At 38.9% G+C, this 12,996-nt stretch overlaps 1 protein-coding gene across 1 annotated transcript; it reads left to right on the forward strand.

Annotated features, from left to right (window-relative positions):
* Window positions 1-360: 360 nt before the first annotated feature.
* LOC147496342 (uncharacterized) lies at window positions 361-2,394 on the forward strand. The gene is made up of 2 exons (XM_086562551.1): window positions 361-1,158; window positions 1,255-2,394. Exons 1-2 carry the CDS (start codon window positions 361-363, stop codon window positions 2,392-2,394), a joined length of 1,938 nt encoding a protein of 645 aa, XP_086418677.1.
* Window positions 2,395-12,996: the final 10,602 nt, after the last annotated feature.

Consider the following 12,996-nt stretch of genomic DNA (forward strand, 5'->3'; position numbering starts at 1 on the left):
GTCCGCAGGGCACCGAATGGGGGGTAGCTTAGTAAGGCCAACTGAGAGGTAGGCGATCATAGCCAGGAAACCCTAGAGCGCGGACGTGTCAAGGGTACGGCAAGAAGAGGAATGGTTGGATGGAGGGACAGCTGGACGGTCAGGAAGTGAGGGGAATGGATATAAAAAGAATGAGAAAGGAAGGGAAAAGAGGCTGCACAGTGAAAAGAAAGAAGAGGAGCTAGAGAAAGTGAGAGAAAAAAGAGAGTGAGAGAGGAACAAGAGGAGAATAGGAAGAGAGCCCTTTAGACTTGTAAGGAAAGAGTTTTTAGGTCTATACATTTGGCGCCGTCTGTGGGGACGAACAAAAGAGAAGTAGAGATGGCACCGAAGAGAAAGGTGGGCAGACCAAGGAAAGTACCAGTGCTGGAAACGACACCAGAGGCGGGGGTAGAGGAAGAAGGAAGCGGGAGAGCAGATCTGGAGACAGAGGAGACGAAGCTTATGAGGGAGGAGAATGGAAGGCTAATAAGGGAGGAGAACGACGGGTTGAGGAGAGAGAGGGAAAGAGAAGAGGAAGGACTGGACGAAGAAGCAAATGATAGCTCGGGGGAGGAAGGAGAGGAGCCCAACCTAGTGGAAAATCCGGTAGCAGGCTTAACAATTGATCAAGTGCAAGATATGATAGACAAGGATAAAGAGGCGAATCAACAGAAAGGGAAGAGTTGTGGAGGAGCGGCTAGCCAGGTGGTGGCGGGGCAAAACCGCAACCCTTTGGCGGACGGCATTTGGGCTTCTGAGGTCCCAAAGCGCTTTAACCAGCCCCGATTCGAGAGGTACGACGGGAAAGGAGACCCAGCGGATCATATCCACCACTTAAGGCAACAGATGCCATTGTGGCAGGAATCGCGGTACGATGGATTGCGATGCATGATGTTCCCGGCCAGTTTGGAAGGCGGGGCGTTGGATTGGTATTATCGGCTGCTGGTGGGGAGCATAAGGAATTTCCAAGAGTTAGAACACGCCTTCGTGGATCATTTCATACACCAGAAAAAGCGGGCGGTGGACATCGCGGCCCTGTTCAATGTGAGACAAAAGTCTGCAGAGACAGTAAGGGAGTATCCCTACCGGTTCAAGGCTGAGAGCCTGAAGGTCGAAAATTTGGATGAGAGGACCGCGGTTATCACCTTCGAGCGAGGGTTGCGGCCGGGGACGGGAGTGCACCAGTCAGTCGCAAAGAATGAAATTGCAACGTTGCACTAGCTATATCCTCAGGTAAAGAAATACATCAGGTGTGAGGATACTTTACCGAGGGAGGCTAGGAGATTAGGGAAAGCTGTTTTGTCTTTGGATAAGGATAGGGAGCGCCACAAAGGAAGGGCTTCGGAGAAAGGAAGCGGTGGATACCGTGATTACCTACCGAAGGTCGAAAGAGCACGGGAAGGAGTTCGACGGGAGAATAGAGAAAGGAAGCCATATCGGGAGATAGAGGTGACACCACTGAATAGACCATTGAGAGAAATATTGTTGCTGATTAAAAACATGCAGGGATATGAGGGACCGCGGACTACACCAATAAAGCTGCCAGATAAACCATTCTGCGCATATCATCAGATGCAAAACCATGAGATGGATGACTGTTACACTTTGAAATGTATGGTTCAAAGATTGGTGGAGAAGGGTAAGATGAAAGAGTTTGTGAGGGAAGCACAGATTGATGAGCGCCTGCCACGGCAAGATCAGTTGTTGGGGACTATACATGTGATTTTCAGTGGAGAGGTACTAAGTCATAATGCACATAAAGATAAGGTAAGGAGGACTACGAGCATCCAACAGATCAATGACAGGACTGTTATGCCGCGACCAAGGGTGGGATCAGCCAAGGACAGAGACATGATTGTCTTCAGCAAGGCGGACTTGCAGGCAGTGGACTCCCCACATGAGGACGCGTTGGTGATCACAATGGCAATGGGCAATTATCTGGTGAAGAGAGTGTTAGTGGATTGTGGTAGCGCGGTTGATCTATTGTTCAAAAGAGCTTTAGAAGAAATGGGAGTGGATCCTAGTCAATTAAGGCCTCCTCGCACTAATTTATATGGGTTCAATGGAAGTATGACAGAGCCCCTGGGGGAACTCTTGTTGCCGGTAACCACGGGTCCTGTGACGGTATTCATGCAGCTCATGGTGGTGGATTCCGCCTCCCAATACAACGCTATCTTGGGGAGGAGGTGGATTCATGAGATGAAGGCCGTCCCGTCTACCTACTATCAAGTGATACGGTTCCCAACTCCAACGGGCACATATGAAGTCCGCGGTGATCAGGTGATAGCTAAGAACAGTCATAGGGGAACAGTGAAGCGATTGGTGCACGGAACAGAAGAAGAAAGCTCCCACCCAAAGAAGAGGCAGGCATAGCAGTTACAGATCGCCTCCACAGAGAGTAAGGGGCAACCTACAGAGGGTCCGAAGACACTAGATGAAATTAAAGTGGTGAATATAGGGGATGGAGAGGAAGAGAGGTTCACATCGGTAGGATCCAATCTGCCGGATGATTGGAAGAATAAGTTGATACAATTCTTGTCAGAAAATAGGGATGTGTTTGCATGGACTATTGAGGACGTTATAGGGTTAGACCTAGAATTTACATGCCATAGGTTGCACATGAAGGAGGATGCCAAGCCGGTGAGGCAGAGGATACGGAGTATCAGACCAAAGTATGCGCAGAGCATCCGCGAGGAGGTGTCACGGTTGAAGGGAGCTGGCATAATATGGGAGAAAGAATTCACCGAGTGGTTGTCCAATGTAGTCGCGGTACCAAAAAAGAATGGCAAAGTGCGTATGTGCGTCGATTTCACGGATGTGAATAAGGGGTGCCCGAAAGATAGTTACCCCATGCTGTGAGTAGATGAGTTGGTAGATAGGACTGCGGGGTACAAGGTGTTCTCGTTCATGGACGCATCTATGGGGTACAATCAGGTGGCAATGTATGGGCCAGATCAAGAGAAAATAGCATTTGTGGTAGAAGGCGGCACATATTGCTATATGAAAAAGCACGCAACACGTAATTATTTATATGTCGTTGTTTGTGTTACGTATCTTTTGCAAATCTTACTTAGCCTAATATATATTGATTAGTATAGTGGCTAGCAAGGTATCAATCCTTCTCTAAATAACTAAGTGATGATAATAGAAATTCCTAATCTAAGTTACTATAATGGATGCACGTAAAAGATGTGGCTAAGTAATAATTAATATATGGCTTATTTGATTTGAGATTTAAACTATGCATAAACTAAACTAAATTAAATATATGAATATGAATAAAGAGAGAGAATATCTTGGGAGAGATGAATCCACCAAAATCATAGAATTAGTCTAATAGATCTACCTATCATGCTTAATATAAATCACTAATAGAAACTCACCATACCTACAAACCTTATGCTCATAACCATGATGATAATATGTGGCTTTCAACGTGCTTTCTATCTTTCCATCAAATACTTCTTCAATCTCCAATGATATCTTCTATCTAACCAAATTGTGCTTTAAGTGGCATTCAATATACAACTCTAGGTGCCATGGAAAATCCACATGTGGCATTAACCATACAACTAATTGAGGTGCCATAAAGAATCCAATCATCACACTATAACACTAAAAACTAGAAGAAAAGAATCTAGGGTTTGTGGTATTTGGCTCTCCAGAATCTTGAATTACCCTAAGACCTCCTAACCTCCACAGGAGCGTTAGATCAATGGACGAATAAGAAGAAACTCAATGAGGAATTTAAACTAAAACATGAGAGAATAAGAACTAAACTAAAACATACGAAAAAGGCTTTATCTCCCCTCCCAAGAGAATGGAGATTATCCCCTCATACTATGCTATGAACACAATATGAAAATGAATAATCTTTATAGCTATTAATGGTGAAAAGGTCTAAACTTTCTTCTCTCTTAATTCTAGATCTAACATGCAAACACTAAATTTCCTAGATCTTGTAAACTGAGGTTTTTGTGCTTTATATATTGGCTTACATGCTCGTCTGGATAGAGATCCGAATCCTATGTTTATTTGGTGTCAAACTGTCTGTAATCTTTCTAGAAGCAATCCTGGAAAGTTAAATTCGGTTGGACCAAAGTTGGACATGGCCCACTTTGCCCTGCAGGCTATTTCCCAAGCTGCAGCTTCTGACAGCTTTCAGTTTCCTAATTCTTGTGAAACTCTGACTTCTTTTCCATATTGATCTTCTCTTCCTCTGAAGTCGAAATTAAGGCTTTGAGATCAGATTTAAGGATCTTCTAATTCAATTATTATCCTCTTTTAGAGTCCCATTAGGCTTGGCACTTATGGAGACAAATATGACATTTTTGCCCTATGCCTTTAGCTGTAATTCCCAGTTACTTCTTTTTGACTTGTTTGACTTCTTTTCCCTCCATATTTCACATTTAGGTTCTTTGACCTGCAAAACCTCAAATTGCATCATATTAGAATATTTAAATATAAAATGGAGACTAACATACACATAATTTGCGATATAAATCATTACTTTTGAGCATTTATCACAGCCCCCAACTAGCATTTTGCTAGTCTCTTAGCAAATATGTGTTATACTAGAGAAGTGTTAAAAGCTAACAATACTAATTAAATAATAAACTAACTCACTTTCGCAGGCATCGCGGTTACACTTACCATATACAACAAGGCCTTAAACCTTTAAGTTACGCTTAAAGGACGAGTTATAGCCTCGTGAGGGTTTTCAGTTGATATACCAACAAAATCAATTTTACATATGAACTATGGTGAAATCTAGAGAAAACAACTTTTTCAGTTAAAATGTCTAAATCAAAAAGTTATTACTTATCATACCCATGATCATAAAACATTAGGCTAAGGTTCTATTCATAAAGATAGAAAAGACTGACTAATCATCCTAACTAGAGCTTATTCATTTTTAACCATTTTGATTCCTTTCTCTTTTCCAAGCAACGGAATTTCTACCTCACCTTTGGATTAATATTTCGACTTCAAATCTCACCATTTCATACACTCACAAGGAAATCTCTCTCAGATAAGTTTTATATTTTACCTCTATATGCAGGGAAATGAGTAAAAAATAGGGCATCCCACATATTTAGTCAGAAAGACGGAAATTTGCAAATATATAAATAAAGTCTCATGGAAAGAATGTCAATCACATTTGAAGTGTCAGGTCCTTCACTTTAGCATCCTCTCACCTATTGTACACTTCATATCATACTTTAGTGATAAGTCTGGGTATTAAAACAGGGCTTAGGGCAGGTTAACAAGAAAAGGGTAAAAAGGATTCAAATTTTTTTGAGAATATACTAAAGACTTTGTGCTTTTGACCTTCTTCGAAATTTTCTTCACTTGTAGACTGCAACACTTGAACTCTATCACTACTTTTGCTCAATTATTTATATTTCTTTTTTCTTTTTCTTTTTTCTTTTTTCTTTTTTTTTTTTTTTTTGAAAAAAGAATGATTTTCTTCATTTGACTTTGGTAAAATTTCCTTCAAAAATCTTCTTCGTTCTAGCTTTCTCTTTAGTTTTTAGAAATCCTCGAAATATGGATAAGGCTAATAATATGGGATATACTCCTTATCCGGAGTTGGGTTTAAGATGATTGGTTTAAGAATAAAAGGTTTAATATATAAGGCTCAAAAGTGGTTAATATGATAATCCTACTAGGTGGGATAAAGGCTGATTGGTTCACTACTTGACTTATCGAGATGATATTCCGCTTTGAATAGACTACAAGACCTAATGGCTATCTCCCCAGTTGATGCCACCTCGTGATTGACCAAATCAAGAATAAATGAGACTACACAACGAATTTAAGCACTGAAAAATGGTTGAGTCAACTTGGACTCAGATTTACGTAAAGACTCTCCAAGAAATTAAAATTGAAAGGCTCAAGTCTCACAGGTCAAGTCTCTATACTAATCATCTAGTTTGGTAGAAGCTTAAGTTGCTTTTTCATTTGAAATTCCTCTAGTGGTGTATTATATGAACTTACTCTAGACTAAGACTTTTATCAGTGAGATCTATTTCTAGTAATAGAAACTTAGTCTAAAAGTCTTACTAATCCTGGTCATGACTTATAATTTCCAATTTCATTAGCCAGTTTAAACGATAAAAATATACTTCTCACCTACAATCACCATAATTCACATATAAACTTTCCAAATATTGTAATTAAAATATTGCAAAATTTTAATTCTCACCCCCCTAACTAAATCAGGCATTGTCCTCAATGACTAAATAAAATAACTGAAAGCTTACCATAATTGAAATAATCAGAGAAAAGGAGGGATATTACCTTAAATACGTGCAAAATTACATCAGCTCAAATCTGTAGAATTTATATCTTTAACAAAAGAAATAGGAGTAATGATTCGTGAGGAATAAAATTACTACAACGACTAAATATTTGTCATGTGCATGTCCATAGAGTTATATGTCTCCAAAAAGGTGGAGGTAGAATGTAAGAGTTACATGTACAAATGACATGACTGAAAATTTTAAACAATGAATAATAATAATAATACTAATAATAATAACTTAAATTAATAGTTTCATTGTTGCAAGATTTGTCTCTGCCTACAAATAAGAGTGATAAAACCGTAATAGACAATCAAGTACATGAGTGATCATTTTAAGAAGTACTGGAATACATAATCCTAGATAAAGGACTCTATTTCGATTTTGGACGACCTCTCTTTTGAACGGATGTTTCAGCTTTGTTGTTCTGGAGCGTAATAATATGTTCCATCAACTCCCTATGTCGCTGAATATTCATCTCCTCCTTGTTTTTCTGATAATTATACAATTTGTGCATACCCCTAAATAGTGTTAAACCCATGTCTCGCACATTTGGATCCATCTGAGCATCAAAAACACTAGTGTTTTCAAAATAAGGAGGTGGGGAATCAGGGTCGTGATGAGTGGTGTGTCATACCAAAACTGGTTCACACCGTCAAATGCGTCAATAAACTAGGCTCCCAAAATCCAGGTGGATGTTGTAAAAATCTGCCTAGGAATCTATCCTTCTTTAAGTTCTATTCCTTCCACTTTAACTATTTATGCACTAAACAATTCTAACTTCGCACAAAAGCCTAGTGATAAAAGCCGGGAAGGATGAGATACCCATGATTTGCATTTTTCCTCTCCATAATATTCTTCATTATAGTTTTTCCCAAACAAATTTTGCTATCCCTCTTCATTAGCATAAATAGAATATGACCACCAGGTTCATAGATCGTAGAAAAATTACTCGACCCAATGACATTATCACAAATCCAACGATATGTCAAAATTTGATTCACACGGGCGGAGCAAACTCGGACACGATTTGCAGAATCTACTTCTACTTTTTCTCCAAGCACGGCTCGATAATCACATGATTGTTTCGCCTTTGTTTGTGGTCCATAGTGTGCTGAAATTCCCATTTTTTCGACTAGAAAATCAAGAGTGATGATGGTGGGTTCAGAGTCATTATCCCAATACAATTTCATTTTCCCACTCACCTCTTCATAATCGATTCTGCAGTCGTAGAAACGGCGAACAATACCTTCATGATATTTGCCTCCATTAGAATAAAATAGACAGTCCCAACCCCGAGTTTCGCATTCTTCTTTAAAAAATCCGTTCATGGCATTGTTATCAAACAGCTCTCCATAACAGAGTTCAGCGTGAATCTTTCATTCGGTCGTCATGTTCAACTGTTTGCGAACTTGTCCTCGAGCTGTCGTAATGCATATGGCCAAACAGAGGGTAAAATAACACAACAACACTATTGGAACAATACTGCAAATAGTTGCTCAGTAAAAAAAAATCGTCCTGTACACAAAAACCTTGTTTCTCCGAAAAAAATTTCAAGCCTAACTATGGCACCATTCCTTCTTCACAGGTCAATACCCCTAATTACCTTCATGTTTTTCCCATTCTCCTCCGACAACAGCCAACCAAAAAAAAGAAAAAACTGAAAAACGAATTCAAATCGAGAATTTCAACAACCTATAACCGAAGTTGAGCGGTGATACGCAGGCATCGCGGTTAATATGGAAAGCAGGACGTCCAAATTAGGAATTGACTGACGATCAATCTTGCCGGTTAGCAAGTGTTTCACGTCTTGGATAGGTGTAACTGGAAGTTACAGCGCCTGGTAATGGGTGGAGTTAAATTGCGATGAGGTAGTTGTTTGTTGTGATGGATGCGGCTGGAAGGGTGCGACTTGTGATGGATGCAGTTGGAAGTGTGCGACTGGAAGAAGAAGAAAGAGTGGTGGGTGCGTCTGGAAGAAGAAGAAATCATTTTTTCTCTTTCTTTGTTGTTGGGCTTTTTTGAGTTTTTAGGCCCAAAATCGATTTCAGAGAGTTTGACTAGGATTGGGATTCAAAACAAAGTGGGATTCTAACTTACTAGAGAGCTAGTCCGTAATAGAGAAGAATTCCACCTTACTAAAGCACAACTTAACATATATATGCATCACAAGATACACTTCAAAGCTCATATCAATTTAATTTTTATTCATAAAAATTAATCACTCACTCCATAAACTATTGATATTTTAAGAAATTAAAACAACTAATCCCATGCCAAGTTAGAAAATAAAATTAACTTCTATGTAAACTCTTCCAAATCTTGTACCATAACGAGTAAAAATAGATTAATTCTCCGTGCTCTTGATACTTCAAGCTCCTTCCCGAACCTTGTCATTGCTATCAATGTGCTCAAAAATTATCTTCCAAACTTCCTTGTCGGTTTTAATTTTTGTAAATATCTTCATCACTCCAATAACACCTCGACAACAACTTTCTTCCGTATTTGATGTCCAATTTAACCTTATAATCCCAAGCCAAGAGTCTAGAGCGCCTAAGAGTGATGTGTAGTGCATTGACTGTTTCAATTGGGACCCAATCTTTGTAGTGATTCTCTAAGCCTGGACACAAGTGACGTATCATCTTGCAAATAAAAATGGGGAGCACTAGCTTATTGGTGTTCCTAAGAAAGACGTATACGATTTGTGTTAGCATTATATAGAATACGTTGTAGAATTCACCGTTCTCCAAAGCCTTTAGTAAGTGTAGGCTATATTTATCGACGGAAAATAGATTAGGATCACCGAAGATATTGGTAGAGATCCACATTAAAGCTAAGGCACAGTTCCGAGCAAAGGTGTTTATAGGGATGCGCTTGCGATCTATTACTTTCAAACCTGGTCCTAGTTGCTTCTCGTAGGTGAGAGCCCCATTCTTTGGTTCTTGGTTTAGAAAGTTCCTATTAACTCCTCGACTCATATCCTCCACCAATTGATAAGAGCCCAAAATTGTAGTTTTAACCCCTTAACAATCATACTTTTAGACCAATTATGTGAATAATAAGTAAGAGTTAATACTGATTACGTCTTTTTATGCATTTCAGGCTTCAAAGTCCATTATGTGCAGAAATGTGCCACTTTAGCGAGATAAAGGAGCAAAGGTCGGTTGCTAAGGAGTTCTGTGATTAAAGGCCAAGATTCAAGAAGACAAAGCCTCTGTAAAGCCCGGTCAAAAGATGAAGAGTCAAAGTCCACGCAGGCAGAAACAGTGCACAAAGTCAACAGAACTTCCGAAGACCATATCTTTGGACTCAGACCTCGGAATGGGGCCTACCTTATGTCAAAACGACCGGCTCGGAAAGAGCTTTCCAATGGTCCAAGCCTTGACCCAATCAGAGGAGCAGAAGTGGACGAAAAGTCTGTGGAAGCCAACTGCAGCTGAAGAGGCCTTTTGAATTTGAAGAATTGGGTTTTGGGCACGATTCTCGCCCAAAACATGGCTCCAAGCCCATGCACGATTTTTGGATCTGGATGTATAAAACAAAAGCTTAGCTCTTTGTTAATGGTAGATAGTTAGGTTAGAAAATAAAATTAGGTTAGAATAAGAAAAGTAGCCATTAAACCTTAGTTATAGATCTAGTTTTAGATTAATTAATTAGTTTTATTCTTGCTTTAAATTCAAGATTAAAATTATTGTTATTGATTTCATTAGATAAATAAATTAGTGTTCTTGATAATCTTGTTCATTTCCTTTACTTAAATTAGTTTAATTCTTAGATTCAATAGTTGTCTTTATTAGATTGAAATAATTCTTGCATGAGTAATTGCTATTAAGGTTTAAATTTAGCAAGTTTCAATCTTTATATTATGTTTAGTTTAGATTCAATGGGAAATGTTAGTTTGATGACTCAAGGCTAAAACCTCCATTAGAGGGGTTGATGAAGCCTTGATGAAAACTTAGTGGTTAGTATAGAATTGGTTGTAGATTCTATTCCACTCTAGAAGGTCGTGTTTAAGCCATGAGAATGGGTGGGCGACCTCACATGCTAGTTAGTATTCGGTAGAAATGCCACGAACACTAGGGATTAGAACTCAAAATTCTGCCGTGAAGAACGTGAGAAATTGAGATACAACATTCTACGCTAGGTTGTTAAGTTGGATTCGAGGTGGAATCAATCCCCTAATTCCTTATCATAGAGTCTAGTTAGTATTTACGTAGTTGAATTATCGTGATCTTGTTAGTATAAATTGAATCCAGTAGTATAATCGTTAGAATAGATAATTCACATAACACATCACTCTCACCATTGTTCTTTGGGTTTGTTCAATTGAATTTGTTTAAGTCTTGAGAGTTAAGAGTGGAACGATTCCGTACTCTATATATTGCATGAATATACATGTGAGAGTAGGAAATAAATTATTGATACCGTAAGAATAAGGTTAGAGTAATCTAATTGAGTTTTTACGGGTTATCAAATGGCGCCGCTGCCATCTTAATCTCGTTCAAGACAAGAATTCAATTGCTTGAATCAAGGGCAATCCCCATTCTCTACCCACCCGCCCTTTTAATTTTTCATTCTTGTTTCTTGATTTTTGGAACTGTTCACTTTTTCAGGCATAGGGGCTGCGGATTCACAGAGAAAAACACTGCGGTGAAGGTATTTCTAAATTTTCGAAAATTCTAAAAATATTCATACATAATATTTAATGTGTTGTTGATTTACTAGAATATTTTCAGATTTTTCAAAGTTGGTTTACCTTGTGAAAAAAATACGATCTTTACAGTACTGCATTTCAGTTTTCACACCGTATGTTCTTGAAAAACAGACGAATAAGGTTACTTAGGGAGTTCTAAAAATTCTATAATTTTTACAGGAGTATCTACCCTAAGCCAGAAGTTTGTAGTAAAAATTTGATGAGTTTTTGATTTGTTTTGACCACCTAAATAGTAGAGTGTTTCCAGTGTATTTCTGCAGTGTTGCAAACACTTAATATCTGAAACACCAGCCAATAAGGAGAGGTTGTAGAACTCCAATTGCTCTAAATTTTTTACAGGAACAACTAGGATCTGTTAGGAGTCTCCAGTAAAAATTTGGAAATTTTTGGATTTGTTTTGATGGGTTAACCATTCGGTTGTTTGTATTGTGTCTGAAAACGGTTTCGCAAACTTTGGAGGGCTGTAGAGGGACTTTCACAGCTCCGATCGATCTGAAATTTTACAGGCTACTTGATAGACGTCTTAGAAAATTACTGTAAAAATTTTAGATTTTTTGGAGTACGATAAAAGGCCTAAAACTTGAAAACCCTGGAGCGCGCCCGCGCCCATGTTGAGCGCGACCCGCCCTTATTCACTGTAATTTCAACTTACCTTGAGCGCGCCCGCGCCCTACCCGCGCCCAGCAAGGAAAATTCATCCGAACAGCCCAATTTTCATAGGAAAATGCATATTTCTATTCCTTAAAGTTATTAAGTGTTTCTAACTTGTTAAATACACTGAAATCGCGTATACAAGACGCTATTCGTAAGCGAAGCAAAGAGGCATTCAGGTACTCCTTCTTTCACTCCTTGTTTCTTCTGTCAGAGGAGTTTTAATTCTAGTATAATCAGGCTTGTTTTCTTAAAACAAAATACCACACGCCTATCTAAAAATGTATGCTTAGAGTTGTGGTTGCATATTAATTGCCCTATAGTATATTTGAAAAACCAATATGACATATCAATATGTAGACCAACAATCATATGATAATTATGCAAACCCTTCACCATGTTCATGCTGTGGTAGTACTGACCATTGGGCTTCTCAATGCCCATCATATCAAGAGCAATCATGTAATTATTATGGGAACCCTTCACCATGTTCATGTTGTGGTAGTCCGGATCATTGGGCTTCTCAATGCCCATCATATCAAGAGCAATCATGTAATTATTATGGGAACCCTTCACCATATTCATGTTGTGGTAGTCCTGACCATTGGGCTTCTCAATGCCCATCATATCAAGAGTCTGAGCCTACTATAGGATATAATAATAATTATGAGCCTCAATTTTCAAATTTTTATAGTGACTCATACAATCAAAAGTTTCCTAGTCATCCAAACTATTCATGTAATTCCACCAATAACAATCAACCAACCATTCAAATTTCAACCTAACCCATCACAATGCGACATCAACCGTGAGTCACTTAAATGGCAATAACTATGACTATCAAACACCATACCAACCAGACCCACACCACCAAGCTTCCCCTCAGCTAACAACATTCGATGAAATGATGGCCCAAAACAAAATAATACTTCAAGAAATAAACCGGAACCTAAAGAAACTAGGTTCACCTGCGCCAGACATTTCTACCATCCCAGAGATCAACACTATTCCCATAACTAAGCCAGTCAACCTAGTTCACACCTACCCTACATTTCATGAACCATTACCTTCCGAAGACCCTCCCATTAACCATGATATTAACTCCACACCCCACCTGGATGAGGAAATTCTTGTACACGACTCTTTAGGACTAGTTTCGGATGACCACTCAAACTTGAGCGATGTCTCCGGAACTTCCTTCCCGATCCATCCACCTGATGATGAATATAATGATTACACTTTAGAAGATATTTATAAAGATGTGACGAAGGAAGAATTTGATAACTATTGGCATTCTCGTAATAT

This window comes from Coptis chinensis, chromosome 5 (assembly GCF_015680905.1).
Source record: "Coptis chinensis isolate HL-2020 chromosome 5, ASM1568090v1, whole genome shotgun sequence".
NCBI lineage: Eukaryota > Viridiplantae > Streptophyta > Magnoliopsida > Ranunculales > Ranunculaceae > Coptis > Coptis chinensis.